Source organism: Drosophila serrata, unplaced genomic scaffold (assembly GCF_035046125.1).
Source record: "Drosophila serrata isolate PLE 108 unplaced genomic scaffold, ASM3504612v1 contig_376, whole genome shotgun sequence".
Taxonomy (NCBI): domain Eukaryota; kingdom Metazoa; phylum Arthropoda; class Insecta; order Diptera; family Drosophilidae; genus Drosophila; species Drosophila serrata.
The window spans coordinates 3,005,418-3,029,780 of record NW_028257274.1 but is presented as its reverse complement, the minus strand read 5'-3'; the positions used below and the strand labels follow the sequence as shown (position 1 = coordinate 3,029,780).

Genomic DNA, 24,363 nt, shown 5'->3' with positions numbered 1-24,363 from the left:
TTAGCAACATTTTTTCTGCCACTTTCATTCAATTTGCACCCGACAAATCTTCGGGGCGGTCTCTTACTCATTGAGGTTTTTGACAGCTTTGCGCACTTGGCCCTTATTCTTGGGGGCCGAAGAGTAAAAAGGGCTAACTTGTGCTGCTGTCGACACCATGAAAAATTCACTTAAATTGTAATTTACTTGCAGTTGCTTTTCGGTAACCTTTTGCTTTACGTATTTCTTTTTCCCCCGCCCTAGATAAATCTATTCCGTTGTCTGTGCCTGTGCCTGTGCCTGCCACATTGTGCTCTTGTGTTGGTGCTCAAAAATTCCTTTTGAGAAATTGAATCCCTGGCATGCTGGACCAACACGAATCTGGCAATCCCAATCCAGAGAGTAGTCCCAGTCCCCCCATGTTTGTTTATCCACGCGAGAGTGTTCCTGACTCCTTCGTCTTCGACTGCGTCTTTCGTCCTTTCCATTCCGTCCAATTCCTGTGTGTGTGCTCGTGCATTTGTCTCCGCTGCCATAAGCACCAATGGGATTTCTGCTGCTTATCTCATTTTCAGCATATTTTATCAAAAACATGATGATATATATATATTTCACGCTCTGTGAGCGGAAAGTCGCCCCTGTTGGCCCTCAAGTATTTTACTCTAATTTTGACTGCCGAGAGACGGCTTGATTGACTTAAAGATAAGTGTTTGACAGAAGCAAATGCTTATTTATTGTCTTGTGCTAATATTGTCTGGGAATGCAGCTTGTTTATTAGATGGCTATTTAATTGATTTTTGAATGGTTAAATATTTAATATTTAAACTGGGATAATTTTGAGGTATTTTTGGTCAATATTTAAGCAATTCGTAGAGGTAATTATTGGTTTAGAAATCATATTATTGTGCCATAAGAGTTAAATTTTAATTAAATGCTTCAATATTTTCAAGAAATGATTTCTTATTGATTATATTGGAACTTTATATACAAAATAAGACTAAGTTTCAGAGAAGTAATTTTCTTTTAGTGTCATAACGCCAAGAAAGTGCAGGAGTTGTTTAATATTTCCTATAATAAGAATGGGAACATACTCATTTTTTATTTTGATCGAATCTTATGCCTTTTCAGCAATTTTCGAATAAATTTAATACATTAATTATTGCAATGCAGTTAAAAAATCCCTTTGTTTGGTTACAAATACCAACAACCAAATAAGATATTAATTTTCTACTTATTTCTGCAAAACTAACTTCTGGTAAATGAAGGTTCTTAATCTTAATTTTTTTCCAACTAAAATGTCACTTTACAGATTACAAAAACCACGGCACATGCTTTGAGGTGCTTTGCCTTGACCAAAAGAGAAACATCTGCAAAATCCGATTAAAATTAGTTTGTTTTTTGAACTTGCCAAAAAGTGCAAAAGTCAACTAAAACTCACACACGCAAAAGGAAACTGCATATATACACTCACGATCACGTATATTTATATATACATATATATATGGAAAAGTCACTTAAGCGCACAATCTGTCAGCCATTTTGACCAATTAAAAGTTTTTAGCCCTAATACGCTTCATTTGATAAAGTTACGCACACACTGAGACCGAGACCGAGTGCACCAATAGTGGAATTATAAAGGAGAAAGAACAACTTTCGGTAAGGCGGCCATAAAAAATACAAGAGAGAGAGAAAAGCCAGAAATATAAAAAAGTTTCAAAGGCAGCTAAAAAAGCTAAAGAGAGAGCAGCAGGCACAACAACAACTTTTGTTGCTTATTGAAATTTATAGAGATTTATACATAATCTGTGCCCCTTCCTTTCACCCGCGAACAAAAACGAAACTTTCTTTCCTTCGCCCAGCTGTCAATCACAGTCCAGACTGGACAGGACACCCTCCTCCATTTAGCCTTCATCCTCCAGTGACCAATAATAAAAAAAAAAGCGACAGGAGCGAAAAACATTTGATGAAATGCCAAGAGAGGTCGTCATCTGTCCAGGAAATAAGCGCCAATTATGCCACCAGCAAATGCGTTTCAACTCAGGTTTTTGGTTCTGGTTCTGGTTCTGGTTCAGCTTTAGCTTTAGCTTTTCGCAGCAGAAAACCGGCGGAAAGACGGCCATTAGCTGGCCGGCCAGTTAGCGCCACCAGAATTCATTTCGTTTCGCTTCTTCCAATTTCAATTTCAATTTGCTGCACGCTGAAATGGCCATGTCGTCGTCCTTGTCCTCATCCTCATCCTTATTCCGATTCCCCCCCCCCCCACACACACATCTATCCACGTCTTTATCCCCCTTTGGAAGAAGTCCTCAAACCGTGAACGTTTTCTTTTAGCCGCTGTCTCTCAAAAGCGTTTCAACACTGAGATAAAAAGTGGTTTAAACTAAATCCAAACACTAAATATAAATCGAAATTTAGTGTAAATATTTTATATTAGTGATAATAGGAAAGAAAAGTGAACTTTTTTGAAGTTACAAGACACTGCTAAGGTAATATTGATCTAGGAAAGATAGTTCCTTCTTTAAAGTTCAGTTAAACTTTATTATTAGACTAAAACTATTATTATTTTCCTAAGAAAAACAAATGCCGAAAAGCTATATTCAACAGATATATAGGAGCTATAATGTCCTTTAGAAAATCTCAAGGATATCTACGCTCTTGTCGCAAATAAGTGCCTAGAAAGCGTTTCTCCCAACTAAACATTCTTTAACCTTTGAAAACTCAATCATTGTCCCTGCTTTTCCTTGCCTAAAAGTTGAATATGATTTTCCCCAGTGTATATATTCCTCTGCTATGATTTTTTTTCTGGGTGCATACCGATGCGGGGGAATATCTGCTTGACCAAGCGCACACGGCGACCCGGCTACCAAGTCTCGGGTGTTCGGTGTGGGGGAGGTTGTATCATTTTGTACGCACTTCCGCTGGCTCGTAAAGGGATTTTCCTGTATCTTGCATCCGGCCCGCTGGTGCTACAGTTCCTTCTCCTCCCTTTCCTCCTGCTTTTCCTTATCCTTGGTTGCTTGCCTGTCATCTTGCGCCAATGGGTCATCCATCTCCCATTTTCCTCCTTTTGGTCCGCAGGCCGCAAATGTTTTATTTATGTGTGGACAACAACGACGAAGACGACGCTGTTGGCGGCGGCAAAGTTTTACTTAAATATGCGTGGCTGTGGGGCTTGGAATCAGGTGTGCCTCAGCCTCTGTTCAGTTCACCTTTTTCCCCCTCCAAGGCAGAAGACATGTGTGATTTCAGCCTTTGATTGAGTGGTGTTGTGTGCTCCCAAATCCGCAAAATAGATTTCCCAATTGACACATTTTTATCCTTTGCTCCCTTTGCGTTTCTTTCTCTTTTTTTTTGTTTTGGCACGTTTGGTTTGAGGACTGGTTAATAAGATTTTAATATTTATAGCAACGAAAAAAATAAGAAAATAAGGGAATTTACCTTACTGAGTGATTGGAGAAGAAAGGAGGAATTTGGATTTCAGGAAAAAAACTATATTTTAAAGCCTCAAATTTGATCCTAGTCTATATCCTTCTTCTTTCCGATTAGGAAATCATTTTGAAATACATTTAATTAAATCGAATTTACAGCTTAGCGCGCGAATAAACCGCCAAAAAAAGAGTTGAAGGACTTCAAGTATAAGGACAAGGACGAGGAGGTCCTTTTTCGCCCCAACATTTATTCATTCATTTCGCTTAACACCCGAAGCACGCCCCTTCCTTTACTTCTACTTTATTTGCTTTGTTGATTGTCAACATCAATTATTTAACTTTGGCCTAAAACTCTCCTTCGAGCTGTTGTCTCACACCAATTCTGATCCTTTCGTGGGTCTATTTAAAAACAGTCAAATAAGCGCACATAAAACTTATCACGCCTGAATTTGTCAGCACAAAAGCCAGTGAGAGGAGCACCGAAAGCAACCCTTTTTTCCCCCGACTTTTACGCATCCTTTTCTTTTTTGCTTTTCCTGTTCGGTATTTCCTTTTCTCTTTTTTTTTTTGGTTACCAGTTAGTTGGAAAATTTGTCGCGGCTTCGACGCTTCGCACTTCATTTTGTGTTTGTCTTGTTGAATGCTAAATGCAAATGCTTTGCATACTTTATGCCGTTTTCTACGCTTTTTTCACACACAACCGAGCGGGTTGGTGTTTAGGTGGTTTTTTTTTACCCTAAGAAAAATTGGCTGAATGGGGGAGGGAAAAACAGGGAGAGGTGGCGGCCACTTAAGACAAATTGCGTGGGCCCCGGCAACAAAAGCAGGAGAAGAGTGTTTGATAAGGAAAATAGGCAAGACTGGTGGTTTGTTCGCGAAAAAAAGAAAATACAGAATATAAACAAATTCACTCTCACTCATTTCCGCGCCATTCAAAAAGTTCATACACAATAAGCAATAAGTATGATGCCAGAAATCTGCAAGGCAAAGAGGCAAAGGGTTCGTTTTTCCCATCTTTTCTTTCCAATTTTCCCCTTTCCCGCTATTCCATTTTTATATTTTCTTCTCGGAGAAAACTTTTGAGGAGCTCAGTTTTTTATGACGCCCACTTGAGCTCTCCTCGAGTATTTCACGCCGATTTCTGGCCATGATTTTTTCTTCCTTTCTTTTTTTTTGGAATCTGACATAGACAGCGGTTCGGTTTGGTGGAACTTAATTTCTTTTGAATATAATGCTTAATTTTCTGCGGCTTCACAGAAACTTTTCGAGTGGCCAACTTTTTGCCAAGCGCTTTGTGAGTAATTAAGCAATTATATAATCGTTGTGCCACATCAAGTATCCGCCATGTGTACGCGCTGGGCAATAAATATTACCAATTTCCCTTGGCCCAGACTGCTTTCTGCATGCATATGCTGAGCCTCGGTCTGGTTTTCACATCCATGCATAATACGACTTTATGGCCAAGGCAAACTCATCGGCGCAATAATCCTTGCTGTGGTGCTACTAACACTAACACTGGGAGAAAAAGAAACTAAGCAGAAGAATTATAAAAACTTTCTAAAAATTTCAATACTCCTAGTCTTTATCCTGGGTACAGAAGATATATTAATCAAAAGTTGATATATAAATCTATATTTTATCGTTTTGATATATGTATATGGGATATATATAACTATATTCCTTTTAATACATCTCCAATATAATCAAAAGATAAAGATAGATAAATAAATTCAATATCATGTTTCGGTTTTTTATAGCCTTGCAAAATATTATAATTTATGTCAAAAACTTGAAACGTAGTGAAGGAGTCATTTCCGACCCTATAAATCATATATATTCTTGATCAGCATTAAAAGCCGAGTCGATCTAGACATCTTTGACAACAATTTAATGTATTGAAAATTTTCAAAAATTTTTAGGGGTTTCATCGTTGAAAATGTACAAAAAAAAATGGTAAAATTTTATATTTCTTAGAATGTCAAACAGAGTATGCAGATTTATTAACCTAATAATAACAAACATAGGGCTTCTTTCCGAATTAAAATTAATGCATTTTTTGCTTTTTTATGAAATTTTTAAACTTTGATTTGTAGGACAAATTTTCATACAAAAATAGATAAATATGTGTCAAATAATGGTATTTTTATTTTAGTCAGAAGCCAATTTCTATGTGAAGGAATCATTTCCGACCCTATAAATCATATATATTCTTGATCAGCATTAAAAACCGAGTCGATCTAGCCATATTTGGCAACAAATATTAGTATTCTAAATTTTCAAAAATTTTTAGGGGTTACATCGTTAAAAATGTAAAAAAAAAAATAGACAACATTTTAAACTTTTTTAAATTAAAAATTGAGTCTGCAGATTTATTAACATAGTAAAAACTAACATAGAAAAGCTCTCCGAATCAAAAATAAAGCATTTTTGGCTTAGTTATGATCTATTTCCTTCGAGGGAAGACAAAATTTACCTCCCCGAAAGTAGGTTCCTTTCTGGATTTAAATAGGATGAACGGGGATTATTTTGAGAGATATTTATGCTCTTAAAAAATTTTAGATTTAAACAAAGTGGTCCTATAAAGATATCAATCCAAAGATTGCGTATTTTAATCTAATTAATAAAGTTTTTTTTTATGATTCTATAATTCAATTGTAACTACAAGGATATATATTAATAATTATTGATATCATTATCTTTCCATATATTATGTCGTTGTTGTTTTTCATTAAAGATTTAGTTTAACATTTTCATTTACAAATTCTCTAATCTAACTTCTTATATTTTTCCTAAGTGTACTTTCCGCCATGTGTGTATTGGGGGCGTGGCAAATGGCTGTCATGTGGTTTTATTAGAAATTGTTATCGCAGCGCCTGTTGCAGCTTTTGCTCCTAGCTCTAGCTTGTGCTCTAGCTCCTGCTCCTGTTGGTCCTGCTCCTGTTCCTCCTACACTGCACTCTGTTGCAAGCAACGCTTGGCGCTTAAGTTTTGATTTTTATCTGCATGTGGAGTGGGGGAGTGGTGGGCGTGGTGCACGGATTGGCATCGGTGGGTACCCTTAGAGGCCGCGTGAGAGGCCCGGCTTATTGCTCCATTCGCTATTCGCTTGGCGGCCACAAGTGCTTTGTTATCTGCGGAATTAAAAAACGTCGCCATATTGCCGAGGCTGGGGTGCCAGGCAAAGCTGCTGCTCCTGATCCTGCTCCTGCCACTCCTGCTCCTGCTTTTCCCTTCTACTTTGAGTGCACTTTTAGTGCCATAAATCAGAAATCGGTCCTGCGGCTGCTGCAAGTTTGTGCCGCATTGAATAGCCGGGGTACGCTTTTATTATTGTAATGTAAATACAAATTTATATTGGCATCGTAAAGGTAAGGCCTGGCAAGAAAAAAAAAGGAAAAGAAAAAGAAAAGCCCCCCCAGTCCCAGAGAAAGGGAATCCTTTTGGCGGAGCAGCTCCTTAAGTGCACACACATTTACGGCATTTGGAAACCCCACAACATTCATATGTACACGCGGAAATCTCCTGGCCAAAGCAATCGCATTTCCCAATGTCAATATTTGTATTTGCTTTCTATGCGAATGCGAATCCTGGGCTGTTATTGTTGGCTGCCTTCCTTATTTTTTATGATTTTGAATTTTATGTTTGGCATTACGAGAGCGACAAAGCCATATGATGAGAAGATAAGGGTAAAAGGTACAATGGGACGTTAGGTGATATTATAGAAGAGAGCTCTTTAAATGGGAGGTGAAATTATAGTTCCAGAAATGTTTAGTGATTAAAATATATTTTTATAAATTTATATAAAAGCCAATAGTTCTATTTTGTAATATAAACTATTTAACTGGGAGTTTTCTTATAGTTAAATGGAAATAATAAAACTTTCAAGGTGTGAATCATGGATTTCTTGAATAATTATTCAATTAAAAAGGTTTTCTATTAAATTAGTACTAAAAATTCTCCTATTTTCCTTTAATTTTCCTACAATTTTTCCCCACTGTCACCTTGTTGCATGGCACACACTCACTCCCCCACAGATGCCAGATTACTTCACCTATTCATTTTATTGTTGGCTACACTTTGATGTCATTAAAGCATCATCTTGTGGCGACCTTTATTTAACCAAGATTAGATTTGCTGGCTTCCTTAAGAGGACCTGGACTCTTTGAGTTAACTAGTTCAATCAGGACTAGAGCCAATGGCCATAACCACAAAAGAGCCGTCAACAAATCCACCCAACCCAGACATGAGAAGCACATTAACTATTCGCTGCGCCATAAAAATTATGAGACTTTGGCCTACTTTCCATTGAACTGAGAAAACTCTTTAATATATTGCACATAAACATATGAAAGGGGATATAACATATATACATATGCACACGTAAGGCGAGTAAAAATTTTATGCCAACACGGGACACGACGACACCTTTTTCTCTTCGATGTGTAATAAAGAGAATTGTAAAGACCGAATCATAAACCAGAATAATAATTACCCAAAGCTTTGAGAGAGAACCCGTCTATAAGGAGGACATGGAAATTTATTGATGTCTCTGTGTGTGAGCCTAGGACTCGTCCTTCCCCACCTTCCATCGCCTTCACACACTTGAAGCTCTGAAGCGCGTGTTGAGCCTTGGAGGCCATAAAAAGTTCACATAATAATGTCAAATGAGTTACAACAAAAGCCAACATCGCCGAGGGGTTGGCGTTGGCGAAAAAGAAAGGGTATTTGTGGGGGTGGAAAGTGTAAGTAAAGGATGGGTATTTGGGCATGTCCTCCAACCCCCCCAAACCAAAGATGACTGTATTAGGGATGCCATCCGCGCCAGTCCTTGCGGTCGTTTGCAGTTTTTATTACAAATTTATAGGCACACATGCAAATAAATCGCAGCGCCCCCAAAAAAGTCTTCGCTGTCTAAAAGGTGTTTTAGACACTAACAAAAACGAAAATTAAGGTTCTTTATTATACCCTTGCAGGGTATCAAGTATATATATATATATATTCTGGATTAGCATCAATTATGAACAATAAATAACTATGATCAATAATTAAGTATGAGCCGTAAGTAACTCTGAGCAGTAAGTATAAACAAACATTAAAAACCTATGATCAGTGAATAACTAGGAGCAGTAAATAACTCTGAACAGTAAGTATCTATCAACAGTAAGTATCTATGTAAGACCAGTAAGTATGTATGATCACTTACTAACTTTAAACACTAATAAACAATGACTTGCAACTTTTGTAACAACACATATCTGAGACTTGGCCGGTAGAAGGCACTTCGTTCCGGGGATGTTAGAACTAATTGGGAATCATATGTACAGATGTGCGAGATTTGTATAACCAATAACTAACTATGATCAGTAAGTATCAATTAACACTAAGTAACTATGATCAGTAATAAACTATTAGCAGTAAGTAACTCTGAAGAGTAAGTATCTATGACCAATAAGTAACTATGATCATTAAGTAACTATGATCATTAAATAACTATGATCATTAAATAACCATGATCATTAAGTATCTATGACCAAGATTGGGTGACTTCATCCAAAGAAAGCTTCTTCCTAGTCATCCGTCATGTGTTTCATTGGCCACGTCATATTTTTGAAGTCGAAGGCTGATCACTTGCACTATCACTACCGATGTAAACACTAGGTACCCCTAGGACAGACTGAGGCGCGCGCGACCTCAGCGCCTCTATTTATAGTCCGCGAGCAGAGCAGAGAAGAGCAGAGCAGAGAAGAGCAGAGCAGAGAAGAGAATGTGAGTGCGTGGGAGAGAAGCTGTTGCCTTTAGAGATTAACATAGAGCGATTAACATAGCGAGAGTGGGGGAGAGGCAGAAAGCAGCAGCGAGCTGATATTTAATTTAACTTTAATCAGTGATCAAGAATGGTGACTACATCCACGTGGTGACTTCTTCCAGGTCATACAGATGTTTTGAATTGGCCACGTCATATTTTTGAGCTCGAAGGCTGATCACTTGCACTATCACTATCGATGTTAACACTAGGTACCCCTAGGACAGACTGAGGCGCGCGCGACCTCAGCGCCTCTATTTATAGTCCCCGAGGAAAGAGAAGAAAAGAGAAAGTGAGTGTGAGTGCGCGGGAGAGGAGTTGCCTCTAGAGATCAAAATAAAGCGATAGATATCGAGAAAGAGGGGGAGAGGCAGAGAGAAACAGCGAGCTATTTATTTTAACTATATTCAATAAGTAACTTCGAGCAGTACGTAATTCTGAACAGTAAGTATCTATGAACATTAAGTAACTCTGATCAGTAAGTATCTATCACCAGTATGTATGTATGATCAGTTACTAACTTTAAACACTTATAAATAATGACTTGCAACTTTTGTAACACAACAAATATCTGAGACTTGGCCGGTAGAAGGCACTTCGTTTCGGGGATGTTAGAACCAGTTGGGAATTATATGCACAGATGTGTGAGAGTTGTTTTGGAAGGAATTTAAGGTATTTAAATGAAACTATGGAGTTATTCTTCTAAATAATCTTCCAAGTATATACGTCTGAGCATGGCGGATCGGTGGACTATATATGTATATACATATATATATTTAGCTGCCATAGGAACGATCGGAAAATTTTAAGAACATATATGATAACTTTTCCAGTTTTTAATAGATTTTCATCAAATTTAAAATATAGCTTTTATTTATTAATCTAGAATTTTGTGTAACATTTTATGATAATCGGACAACTATATCATATAACTGCCAAACAAACGATCGTTAAAAATAGAGAAAAACGCAAAACGGTGAATGAAATGAAAGCAGGCATTAAGTACTTAATTATTTTTTAACATAAAACCATATATATAATTAATATTGTATGATCGAATTTCAATTTGCAAGGGTATGCAAACTTCGGCGTGCTCTCCTTTCTTGTTTTTAAGGTGATTTTAAATGATTACTTCTATTAAGTATATAGGTTTATTCGTTTAAAATTAGGAGTTGAGTATGAAAATACTTTTAATATAACAGCTATATATCGTATTCTTTAAAAATCTATGTCTTAAATTAGCTAATAGACTTTTTTTCACTGCATCTCTTTCCCGGAAAAACTTTCTCCCCTCACCATCGCTGTTGTCAGTGCGTTTCGCTTTCAATTGAAAAGTTTTTGCAAATTTCATAATGCTTATTTGGCCAATGTGTTTGTTCTGGCCCAACACTTTTGCTTGCCGAAAGTTTTTCACTGTTTGTGTTTGTGTCTCAGTCGTGGGTTCTTCGTCGTTGGTGTGTTTGTCTTTTGCAGTTTTTGGTCAACAAGTTTCCTTCGCATTTTCGGCGAGGCGCACACCTGCTGACAAGGACAACAAAGGGTAGGAGCAGGAGCAAGACCAGGAGCATGGGATGCCTGGGCAACATTTAAGCTCATCTAATGCATGTGTCCGTTTGTGTTTGTTGTGTCCACATGCGACAACGGCCAGGACAACGACAACGACAACGACGACAACTTCCATCGAAGCACCGAAGGACATCTTCCTTTTCGGTCTGCCATGATTTAGCAGAGAAAGCAATCTTTCTGCTGCACACGGCGTGAAAATCGCGAAAATAAATATTGAACTGTAAAGCCAAAGTCAACGTTGCCAAGGATGTGTGTTGTGTGTGTTGGTGGGTGTATGTGTGTGTGTTATGGGTCCTCGTCCTTCCTTGGGGGGCTGTTAAGGGTTAAAGCCGCTTTCCACCAGGTGCACCTGATGCCCCCAGGTAAGTCCTGCTTTGACTACGCTCCCCTGCCAGTGCTAAAAGTGTCCCGCAGTAATTGGCTTGTTTGCAGTAGGGCTTTCATTCAACTTTCCATCGATGTTCGACGAATATTTCTTTTTTTTAGAAAACTGCAACTAATAAGGATTAAAAAAGGACAGAGACTGCTCAGTTTGAAAGTTATAAATGGCAAAGGGAGTTTTGAAATTTGAAGCCAAGGAAGTTTGAAAATGTATGTATATAAATAGATTTTGATTTCTATGGAAAAATAAATTATTAGGTATTTATTTATTTAATTATCTAACCCTTATAATAAATCACTTTTCGCTTTAAGCTTTCGATTCAAGCATCCCTCTTTCTCTCGACTTTCGATTCTTTCTCTTGAAATTTTAACGAGACACCTGGGAATTGCATCATTTCGTGTCATTTCTTTTGCCCTAACCACCCGGTGAATCCTCCATTATGTGTGTGTCTGTGTGTTGTCCTTGTTGTCCTTTGTGTGCAACTATAATAAATAATGCTCACTGTACCCATACTACATCCACTAAACCCCTCCTCTCCTGGAAATAGTAAGTAAAACGCACGCTTGACAAGCTGAAGAACAAGGAATCACAGAAGAAGAACAACAAACAACACTGGAGGAAGGAATAGAAAAAGAGGTCCTTTAAGACATGGGACCGCAGGGCAGCACGAATGAGAGGACAAGTAGCAATGGGGGCGTTCCGCAACGCCTTAATTGAAATTAATGTATATCCCTTTTCAATGGCCAGACATATGTGTATGCATGTTGAAGATAAATATACTATATGCACTTGGAGAAAGGTTAAGCCTTAAGAAAGAGTTCTGGGATAATGCTTTATTTCGATTGTATTTAAAAATACATATTTTTAGTTTTACTGAAATGAGAAAAAGCCATGGCATAGCTCCACAATTTCCCAAAGGATTCTAGTTGCAAAATGAATGTAATCAAGCATCTTAAAACTAAGGAATGAAGTCTTAACTTCCCTCTATAATAACTATAGATTTAAGTTTGCTCCTGATCTTAGACAACTTTTGTTTATAATTTAAATATTCAATATTCTTCTAAATTCCCAAAACCCACAACCTTTTTCGTTGAGTGCTTGCCCCATTCTTGTGTCTATCTTGTACTTGTACCCCTTACTTATTGCGAATAGTTTTTGGTATTGTGCTTGTTTTTGGCCAAATTGACTTATGCCACAAGCAACAAGCAGCTTGTTAACTGTCTTGAACAAAACAAGAACAGCCCGCGCAGAGGCTCCCCCAAAGTCCTTATATTATTTCCCGCTTTTCTTTGGAAATTGCGTGCTCCGAATAGTTTGGACACGCACAGAGGAAGCGCATAAAATATAATATTATATATATATTTTCCGTTTAACGGCTGTTTTGTGCTGCCATCGGCCGTAAACGGGGGAATAATTAGCCTTTAGCCGTTAGCTGTTAGCCTTTTGTTGTTATTATGTCAGGAGAAGAAGGGAACCTAATGGGCCAACGCAATTTTGATTTTAAAAGATGGCCACGCGTGCATGCCTAATGTGGCAAGGTCCTTGAGTCGTTCGGTGTGGCCAAATTGCCTCACACTTGCACACCATATTCCACTTCCACTAAATAACTATAATTTTTAACGCCTTTTATGGAGCCAAAGAAACTCTGAGAATGTGAGCAAACAAAGCCAGGATTCAAAGCGTCAGCTAAAAGGACAACAAAAGATTGGATTCCTTGGTGGATTATAAGGTGTACCCAGTGTTGGTTGAGTAAAAGAGTATGAAGGATTTCTAAAATTAAATAAATTTGTAATTAATTTACCGAATAGAATGTATTTTAAAGTTCAACAAAAAGACCCTTGAAAATAAAAGATTTCATATTCATTTTTGTATAAATTTCATAAAATCAATAATAAAGACCATTTTAAAACTAAAATTCAATTTATTTCAATATATAGTTATAATATTTAAACCCTTTACTTGGGTATTTTCTAGTTTCAACCTTTTTTATATATAATATTTTTACCTGTATTTAATGTACATTGTACCACGGATATTCGGTCATGGCTTTAGGATTTCCCTTCCCTTACATCACCATTTCGGTCGGTCTCCACCTGAGTTTCCCTTTTAATTTCTTGAAAAGGTTTTCTTTCCTTTTGTTGTTCTTGCTTATTACGCATCGCACAAAGGCGAATATTTAGTGGAATGAGTTGAAAAGCAGCAGAACGAACTACTGGCTGCCCTTAGCTCGCTTCTGCTCGCTTCTTTTATATGAATTACAATAATAAAGAAAAAGGAAAATGCGAGGGGAAAACGCATATCAAAAGTTTGGGGCCAAGGCAGCCAAATAAAATCATAAAAATTACAAAAGGTAAAATTGGTGGAAAGCAGACACAAGACAGCAGCAGCTCACGAAATGCGTTCAAGAAAAATCACCGTTATAAAGCGCAGCGTCTGGGGTGTATGTATGTGTGTGTGTGTGTTGCAAATAAAACAATTTGAGTGGAAATAAAAAATAAAACAACCTGAAGCTGATGGGTTACGAAAAAGAGAGAGACAGAGAGAGAGAGAGAAAGAGGGTTGGGCGCTTAACACAATCCTTTGTAGCAGCAGGAGCAGCAGTAGCACCAGCAAGGATTCTCAGATTCTCAGACAGACAGACAAACATTACTCGGCAAACAATGCGTTGTCCTCCTCGTCGCAGAGTAAAACACAGCTTAAATTATTAATAAGAAAGCATAAGAAAAACAAATGCGAGTGTATGCTGCCGGGCAACAGAAGAAAAAGGAGCCAGGAAGATAAAGACGCTGCCAAAAATGGAGGAAATACTATATGCACAAAGGGAAATAATTATAAATTAAAAAAAAATATATATATTAAGAAGCATTTAAATTAAAAATATTTCAATAGAAAATAGTAAAGATTAATGAAAATTACAATTATAAGGCAAATAATTATCTAAACCGCCATAGAATCTCTCCAAGCCTTAGCTTGCAAAAACTGTTGCCTACTTATAAGGGCCCTTAATATTTTGTTTCTAATTCATCTCCCTTCAAACTCCTATTTCTCTTATATTGTTTCCATATCTCTTTCTATATTTTCTTCAGTGTAATTTCACTACAACAAGAAAAACATGAGGTATGAAATCATTTCCTGTCTCGGTCACCGGTTTCTGCCCTCTGTCTTGTCCTTTAAGTTCGCGGTGCAATGGTCGGTATAGTGGGGTCAGTGGGTGATGGGTGATGGGTGGGCTCATCATCACCATCTTGCAAGCTGGCAAAGGGAATACCTGAGCACACCTGAGTGGCTCTGCTGGACACAAGCTGTTCGCTGCTACTGAAGAAGGGATGGCGGAAGTCCTTAAGCTTGAAGGCCTGTGAACCAAGTCAAGTCGGCTAAAAAGATTTGTTTATGTGTTCCAATCCGTAACTAAATTTTCAAAAGGAAAATAGTTTGGGAATGGCACAGTTAAACGAGAAGATCGAAAATCAAAGATAGAAACTAGAACATTAATTATTAAGTAATTAAGTAATCCCTAATGAAATAGTTTATAGTATTATTTCTTTACCAGAAATTTTACTGACCATTTCAAGATTTACAAACTAAATTAAATTCTTAAAAAAAAAAAAACAATAAAGAAGAAACCCCTCGTATTCTGCCCCATAAAATCCAGATTTTTTTTCTGTTTTCATTGTCTTGTGCATTTCTTTGTTATTAAATATTATTTTTGCCAGCCTCACCTTTACACGATATTTTTTTAAACGCCTTTTTTATGGCCTATGAAGATGGCCAACCTCTTCGCCTCCCCTCTTGTTTTGGTGGCCATCCCCTTGTGATTTATGCCGCGCGGTCAAGTGTAAGTTCCACCGCTGGCATCACGGGGCAGGAAATTGGGTTTAACGGCGGCGGCAGTCAGCGGGATCCTGGCAGCTCGTTTAATTTCAGTCAATTTTTTTTATTCCTTTCTTTTTTTGTTCCGCCCTCCGACGTTTTATTAAATATATATATCCTCCCTTTCCCCCCCTCTCACAGTTACCTTTTTTTATGAACTGGTTATCAGCGGACTACTTTGCGTGTTGCGATTTGCCTTAATTAGTCGGGATATTAACCGAATTGAGCCGGGTTGGTTTTCATAATTGTGAAAGCCTGTCAGCGGTTAAGCTGCAGTGGCATTTTTCTCTCCTTTTTTCAGTTTGTTAATAAATCACAATTTATTGGCTACTCATTAACCTTTGAGCTGGATGGATAATGAAAGAATGCAAATGAAGGGACACGACACTCTGTGATTGTTTTTTAATCGCCATGTGCTGAGTTTCGCTATTGGGAAATTGTTGGAAAATAATGAGAGGAGAGTGTCAGTTGCACCACAACATATTTTTCCTGCATATTTGGCTCAATTATTTTTCGAATTTCTCTGTTTGTCGCACAAATTGTTTTGACAATATCCCAATGCATTCCGAAAGAAACCGCACAAAGGAAATCCCGGGCATAAAGCAAATTTTGTATTTTGTCCTTTTGAAGTGACAAACACTTTTGCTTATATCTGTTTGTGGGTTTGTGGGCAGAAACCATTTAATTTTCGCAAAAAGCCCTGAGAATAATGTGTACTGCAGGCTGTGTGTCATTTATAAAACTGTCAAGGAAAATAAAGAAGTAGATGGGTTGCTAAATTAAAAGAGCATTTGGTTAAGGCTAAAACCTTGAGATATTCATATTTGATTTCTTTTAAATTCAAATATAAATAAATTAAATACATCTTATAAGTATCAATTTATATATTTTAAAGAGGAATTACTTATAATTTAGCCTTTATATAAGGAACAATATTTAATTTTCCATAAAGGAAATATTTTCCTGTCGGCTCTGTGCCATTTATTAAACAACAGCTGACAAAGAACCAAAAGGGGGAACAAATTAAAAGCGCATTTATATTGGTTAAGCCTTCGAGTTGCGAGTTTTATTTATACTTTTGTCTTTTTCTTTACTTTTTTTTCGTTCCGATTGCAGGACTTGTTTTTTAAAGGACTTCACCCCCGCTAACGAGCGTCCATTATGCAAACAATAAGCACAAGCTTCCTTTTCAGATAACAAACCAACCCACAAACAAATGGAAATGGAACGAAACGCATGAAAATATCCTTTTTGGGGGGAAAAATATTGCGCATACGCCACGCATCCTGCGAGTGGCTTTCATTCAAAAATAGATTTATGTATGGCATTTAAACTGGGGGGGCGGGACAGAGAGCGAGGAGACAACAAACAAAAAGTAACCACAACAAAATATACAAAAAGGGACACCATCCAAACAAAATCAAGAAAAATGTGCTGCAGCATTTATCAAACGTGATGCCATCGCAAATTCGTGGGAATGTTTGAAACTCTGCTCCGTATTTCCTTCAACGAAAAACTGCTTGACATCATTATTCTTCAACAATGTGCACTGCATTTTGGTATCATTAAAATGTGATCACTTCGCATTAAAGCTGTAGTCAAATGAGGGGCGGGAAAGGAGGCAGGAGGTGTGGCACCATCTTGACGCACCAACAACACCGATTTGATTTAGTGCCGCACATTATTTCACGTATATATCTGAGTTTGTTGTAGGGCTGTGCCTTCATGGATGTACGAATATGTATGTATATATATATGTTTTGCAATAATGTCAACAATAGACCCAAGCTCTTTGACATGTGTGTTCAGGGAGAGAAAATGTTCCAAGTTTTAAATGGGGAAAAAATGAGAAAATTAAGAACTATTTCGGAACAAACAAATGGCTTAAAAACAAGAATCTGTTCTTATCAATTTTGAGTAATAAATACTTCAAACTTTAAAAGTTTAATTACAAAACTTGCAAGGATTATAAGGATATATATTAAAGTTTTCGAATTAAAATCTTGACAAAATCAATATTACTTTGTTATTAATCCTACTGAAACATTTTAAAATTTTTAAAATGAAAAACTACCAATATTTTTTTTTTTCGCAGTGCTCTTGTGCTCCAGTTTTGACTGGCAACATTTACATTTAGCATTTTGCCCCACTTGTTGACTTTCTGCCAGCGGGTTCCAACATCCCGTCGATTTGCATGATTTTCGCATTTATGCGCTTAATTTACTATTTAATAATAGCAAGCAAACAAATGTTTAAATGGAGACCAGGTTGTGTTTGTTATAAAAAAAGGATATATACATATTTACAAAGCAGACAGGGATAATGGATAATGGATAAATGTAGTAATAAGCGTTTGGTATATCAACTTACCTTGACTCCAATGTGAACCGGTGCAAATTCTGGTTTGTGTATTGAAGGAATCGGTATCGGTAATTGCATGGGAAGGGGGCAGGACATCATGGTCGCTACCTGTGAATGCAAACAGAGAGATAGAGAATTTTTAGTTGGATTTGGATTGGCATATTATGAAGGAAGGTGAGTGTATGAAAGGTGAGATCTTATCAGCTTCAATTAACTAATTAATGAATTAACTAATTAAACCCTTTCAACTTTTGTTCTATACAAATAAGGAAGGAATATAAATTCCTTAGTAAACTAATTTCTGTGGAATTTATTTTATTTAAAACAGCATTTAAAATTCACATTTGAATTTCAATACTATAATGAAAAGCTGCTGCTTTCTTTACATTAAATACATTGTTTCTGTTTTTTAAGAAGACGATAAAAAAGTTTATTTTAGAGCAAAGTCATTTCTTAAGACTACAAAACCCTTGGAATTATATTCCAGCAAACACAAAAGAAAAAAAAAAAGATATACAATTGAGAAATTTTATCAAAACTGTGCACACAATTTATTTGCAAGAGCATCTTTAATCCCTTTTAATAAACAACTTTGAGTAGTTGCCATACAAACAGTTTATTGTTTACTGAAGGACAACGATTCGTTTAAACTTTTTTAGGTTTCTTCAATTTTATTTTTGAATATAAAACGTTTAAGGAGATTTAAAGACTGAAACATAAGCAAATGTAATTGATTTAAAAGACAACACAAGACTACAAAATAAAGTCCAAGTCAAACGGACATTTGAGTATCAAACTGTAAAATTTATTTTTATTCTTAATCCTTTGTGTGGTAACTACAAAATAAATCTTAATAAAAACAAGCAGATTGAGTCTGGCTGATAACCAAATCAATGCCACATCTGCTGCTGCTGTTTTTCCCCTCTGACATATAAACCCTTTTATTTTCCTTCCATTTTTTTTACCACTTTCCCAGCAGTTTCTCAATTCACCGTTGGCATTGCAATTTTTCGCCTTTTCAATTTCGCGCGTTTTAATGGCAGCCAACAACAGGAATCGTTTCCCTCGTTTCCCCTCCCTCCGGACACATCCTTTCTCCTTGATGAACACACACACACACACATAGGAATCACGACCGCATTGCATTTCATTTCATTCGATGGGTGGCAAAGGGGGCGAAGGAAAACCCATAGAGGGGAGGGGTGGGCGTGACCAGCGTTTCATTTGGCGCCCATCATCATTGTCATTTCCGCTTTTGCGTAACGATGTCAACGTTTTTGATGGCTTCATTTCGTTGCAACGCTGCACTTTGCTTTTTCGTTTTCAGTTTCGTTTTGGGCGGCAAATAAATCATAACCCAGCCTCCTTTCCCATTCCCCCCCTCTTGTCACAGCCATTGCGCCTTTCTTTCCGACCAATAAAAACTTTTCGACTTTGTCATAATACGAGCAAAAAAAATGAAAGAGAATAAAAAGCTGCGAGAATAAAGAGCAGCGGAAAATAGTGGCAAGAGAACAGCAACAACAAATACAAAGTAAATCAGTAGTGAAGAAAGGCCAAGAGAGTGTAACTGAGATATAGGAACACTAAGATGAAAACCTATTTAATATAATAATAATAATAATATAATATAATATAATATAATATAATATAATATAATATAATATAATATAATATAATATAATATAATATAATATAATATAAAATATAATATAATATAATATAATATAATATAATATAATATAATATAATATAATATTATATAATATAATATAATATAATATATAATAAAAACAACAATAGCTAAAGATAATAATGAGAAGCTCCCAGAGAGAAGCTAAAATCTTTTCTCGTTCGGTACTAAGCGAAACATATCAACTCTCTTTCTCACTTTGTTGTACTTTGCAGGCAAAGCATTTTGGAGAATTGAAAGGAGTATTTAAATTCTTCTTAAAAAAAAGAGTGATTACCTTTACTATCACATATCTCTTTAATTTTATTAATCATCATTTGATCACATTATCAAGCAAACAATTTTCCAAATTCTCTCTCTACCAAAATCTTACATTTCTAATCAAAATCTTCACAAATTTTTCTTTGCAGTGCAAGGGAAATTGTTAAAAATTAAAATGGCATGACAAAGTGGCGAATGTTGTCAAAACTTTTGCATTGGCATAGCATTTTTGGGCAAAGCAAGGCAACCGGCAGCCAACAAGAAAACGGACAATGTGTTATGGCCAAAACGGGTAGGAGAGGGACACGAACACGCACAGTGAGCGTCATAAAAATAGTTGCATTCCCGCGCAGCACACACTCTCTACCGACAGTATTTCAATTTCCGGCCTCGATTTTAGTGCGGCAACTGCTTCTGGTTTTGTTTGTCTGCGCCGGCCTTCCTTTAGAAACCTTTAGTGCGGCCGCCCCTCCCACCAAAAGCAATTTGTGTTCAACTAAGAAAATTTTTTGGGAAAAACATTTAAGCAAACAATTTTCCTATCGCATTACACTTGTCAGCAAACGAGCTTCCCCCCTTTTATTTCTCTCTCACAACTTGGGAGGTCCCAGGCAGGGGCACGTGTTTTCGGTTTTGTTTCTCTGCCCCAGCAATCAATGAGTTGTCAATGGCATCGATTACCGAAGACAACTTATTCTAGCCATCATAACAAAACTATTTATGTCACACTTTGACTCGGTAGCAAGTCAACTACACTGACAGAAATAATGTTTATGTATTTAGAAATAGGAAAATTGAAATACAAGCAGCTAAAAGTGTAAAAGAGTCACAATAAATGCTCTTAGAATTCCCAAGTAGTAATTCAGCTGCAAACTGTTGAAGGAAAATGCCCGAAAAATAAGTAATGATAATGATAATCCTTGACTACAAATTAAAACTATAAAAATATTTAAAAACTCTTTAGAAAATATATATTTATGAAACACAACAAATAGGAAATTCAACTCTGAGACCCTCCTTAACTTATTTTCTTTATTTTTAAACTATCTCCAAAACAAAAAATTTTCAAATTTATATAAAATTTTAGTTTAAACCATAACCAAAAGTGACAATATTTATTTCAAGTGTATCTCTGCCTCCTCCATCACCTTCCGTTTCACTGACTGTCACCCGGCTGTCAGTTTGTTTACGCATTTCACAGCAAATTGCTTTAAGTGCTACAAAAGTGTCATTTACATGGGCAGCATGGCAAACTAATTAATAGAATTTCAACTCGTTTTTAGCATGTTTTTTAATATCTCTTTTTTGTTTTGTGTTTTACTTAATGTTGTTAATGTTGGGTGCAGAAGCAGGAGAGTTGGCAGTCGTCATCATTATCAAAAGTAGTGGCAAAGTGCAACAGAGCATGGCTTGGCTTGCATTTTAATGACGACAACAAACGGAAATTGACGTTGCCTGACTGACTTTTTCAACATTGTTGCCGGCTTTTTATACGCTGACACGCGACACAACAACGGGAATTGGCGAAAGGAGAAAGGGGAGAATGTCCGAAAGCGGAGAAACGGAGAATTGAGAAAAGAGAAACGAGAAACGAGAGTGGTATAAGGAACTTCTCTACAAGACCAGTCCGCATGTGGCTGCCATATGGACGCTGTGTTCTTGCAATAAATGTCCAACTGTTCAACATTTACACTTAAAATTTACTTTAAGATTTTGGGTATATAAAAACTAATAAATTTGCTTAAATACTATGGTATATATATTTTAAATCTCAAAGAAAATATCTTTGAAATACCTTTAAACTTTGGTGTTTCCTACACTGTATTACTCTCTTTAAAATCACGAAGTTACCCTGCTTTTTTATGAGTGTTTCTCTTGTTCCCCCATCTCTTGCCTCTTCATCAGGGACATTGATGCATGACTCGAGTCGTCTTTAGTCGCCCTGCCACGCCCTCGTCCTGTCGCAATGCTACACCCATTGGACCGAACCGTCCACCCACGCGTTAATTTGTCCAGCTTCGTGGTGGACACAACCATGGACCGGCCATTCGAGCAGGATAATAAATGTAATATGGCAGCAATGAGAGCGAAACGCCGTAACGGGACGGTTGCCATTGAAGCTGCATGCGCAATTAGGCCTGCGGGGATAAGGGGGAGGTCGAGCGAGGGTGGGAGGAAGGCAGGTAGGGCGGAAGCCCAACCGCCCACGAAAACAATGATTAATGAGCAGTTTGCAGCAACAACAATCATACATCATTCGCTTAAGTTCAGTTGAACGAAGTTGAAGGCCGAACCAGGCAGCCAGCAAACAGGCGAACCTATCACAATTGCAACCTGCAACAAGTTCATGGCATTTGTCGCTGACGTAGTCGTTGAAGTTGTTGCATTTTCCACTTCACTGGGCATGCGCGACGCATCTACACAGCTGCAGGGTATCAGGCCCACAACAGCAACTCAACAACAACACCAACAACTCAACAACAACAACAACAGAAGCAAAAGCAATAACTGCCACTGCAACAGCTGTGCCAATCGTGCAGCAAATCAAGCGAACAATTTTGCACGGGGACATGCACGGAGCAAAAATTTTAATGAAAATAAAAAACTTTAAAGGTATGGGAATACAATTTTTCGGAAAAAGGATCCAAGGTAAGTTCTCTCTCCAATGCAGAGCCTGCAATGTACAAGCCAAACGGGGAAAAACATCTTCTGAGAAAGTTAACTGAGAAATATTTAAATTTGCTCTTTTAATATAAAATTATCTTACAGACAGGGAATTTAGGGTTTACCAAGAAAGCTTTGAATATTTTATCTCCAAGTAAAAGAAAATCAAAATACACAGCATTTTACTTCTTAGCACTAACTACTTAACCCTTCTAATGTTCTAACTTTCGGAACTTATTCATTTCAGATGATCTTTTTGGTTTTTCCAAGTGCAAGTACTTGACGAAATAAAAGGGGGAGGGGATATAGCCACGCCCCTGGCACTGATATTGCAGCAGAACAGCACAAACACAAAGGTGGCTGGTTAATGAACAGGTGGCTTTTTGCTCAGCCCGCTGGCCGCTGACTCAACTGAACTCAACTCGACGCCATTTGGCCAAGAGCATTGAACCTGGTCATGAGTACAATTACTTCCAATCAATTTGCATAATCAATGGAGGAATCTCTTAAATAGATAACAAAACACAATAAATCAACAGTCGATCTTTTTTGTTCTTTTTTTGCGTTTGAATGATTAATTAATGAAGCAGTTTACCTGTTAAGTTTTTGTGTTGTTTTGTTTAGCTTTGTGGAGAATGTAGTGTTAGTAAAATAAACGGAAAGTAAAAGCTTTTATTAAATTTAAGCAGAAAACAAAAGTTGATTTTAATAGAAGTCGTTACAAATGTTTCAATTAAGGCACTGTTTAAAATATTATATAAACCGCACTGAACCTTTTTTAAACTTTAATTCCACCTCTTTTTTATTTAACTTCCAATTACTCAACGCAAAAGCCACCTATCAATGCAACTATCAAAAGTAAGTAGTACTTTTTAAGCACATGTTTTCCACATGCAATCTAGCCACAATCAACACATTTTTTAAACACACAAAATTTGCTATCTGAGTTTTTCCATGCACTCGATGACAAGGACTGAATCAATCAGCGAGGAGGAGTGGCATACAAATCGCATTAAAAAGCTCAAATCGTTTAGATTTGTGACACTAAGCAGCCGCACCACAGAGCCCAGCAAAACCACCCACAAATCCGCAATCACAGCCACCCACAGTAACTGCCACAATCACAACCACTGCGGATGCCTTGGCAACAATAACGAAATCTTACCAAGAAATTGTGCAGATTTAGCATGACAAGTGAAAGTAAATAGAGAGAGGGAGAGATGGGTGGACGGATGGATGGATAGTCTGGTGGCGGTGTGGAAATGGGGCAGACCCTGTGGCCAAGGATTTTCCTCTCTCATTGAGCTGGCACTTTATGCAAAGAATGACGCCCATATTTCACTCACAAAACTCGGTGTTGGCTTAATGCGCTGGGAAAACACGCTGCCGCCAAGAAGTTGCAGTGCCGAACACAACGGAACGGAATCAAACTTGTTGCAACATCAAGATCAAGGAAAAGTGAAAAGCGACGGGAGCAGGGAGAGAGGGAGAGGGAGAGTGCAAGGGGAAATGGAATTGTAAGACGAGCGAAATTGAAAAGCGAAATGCGGGCATTTGCATAAATTCAGTTCACGCCAAAAAAGGTTGAAAGGACGGGCAGGGCTATTGAACAGGAGGCGACCATGATAATGATAAGACTGGTAAGAGGGCACAGCAGGGAAATAGTGATGCCAACTGAATTTTTGTTTATATTGAGACAACAATTTGGATATAATTGCAAATTATTTAACGAATTTATTTATTTACTTATCAGAGTAGATAAAAAGAGTCTTGTTTTACTTATAGTTTTTCAACGAGAGGTTATAGTTAAAGAAGGAATAGAAAGAAACGATAAGCTTTTTCTTGTTGTACTTTCGCAAGTGAGTTTTTCTTTCTCTTTCGCTAAGATTCTCTCTCTCTCTCCTCTCCTACTCTCGGTCATCTTCTTTCTCCTACTTTCTCTCCTCTCCAACTCTCTGCCTCCTTTTATCTCCTACTCTCTCTCTACTCACTGTCTACTTTCTCCCGACTCTATCTCTAGTCTCCCTCTCTCAACTCTCTCTCTCTAGTCTCCCTCTCTCTACTCTCTCTCTCCAGTCTCCCTCTCTCTCTACTATCTCTCTACTTTTTCTCCACTCTCTCTACTCCTCTACTCCTCTACTCTCTCTCTCTCCCTCTCTCTCTCTCTCTCTATACTCTTTCTCTACTTTCTCTCTCTCTACTCTTTCTCTACTTTCTCTCTCTCTCTACTCTCTCCCTTTCAATTCCTTTTTATAGGCTTGTCTCTATTTTTACATTTCAGAAACTTTAAACTACATTTTAACCAAAGTCTTATAAAATAGTCAAAGAAAAGTGTTAACCATTTTTCATTAATAGA

At 37.3% G+C, this 24,363-nt stretch overlaps 1 protein-coding gene across 38 annotated transcripts in view; it reads right to left on the bottom strand.

The window, feature by feature from the left end:
- The window catches only part of heph (polypyrimidine tract-binding protein 1 heph), a 199,905-nt gene that overhangs the window by 124,213 nt on the left and 51,329 nt on the right, over positions 1 to 24,363 (bottom strand). For all 38 annotated transcript variants that reach the window (XM_086839761.1, XM_086839768.1, XM_086839783.1 and 35 more), the window contains one exon: positions 17,399 to 17,497. In XM_086839761.1, coding sequence (XP_086695887.1) covers positions 17,399 to 17,488 — 90 coding nt within the window. In that variant the 5' untranslated portion in view covers positions 17,489 to 17,497. The remainder of the gene's footprint in view (positions 1 to 17,398; positions 17,498 to 24,363) is intronic.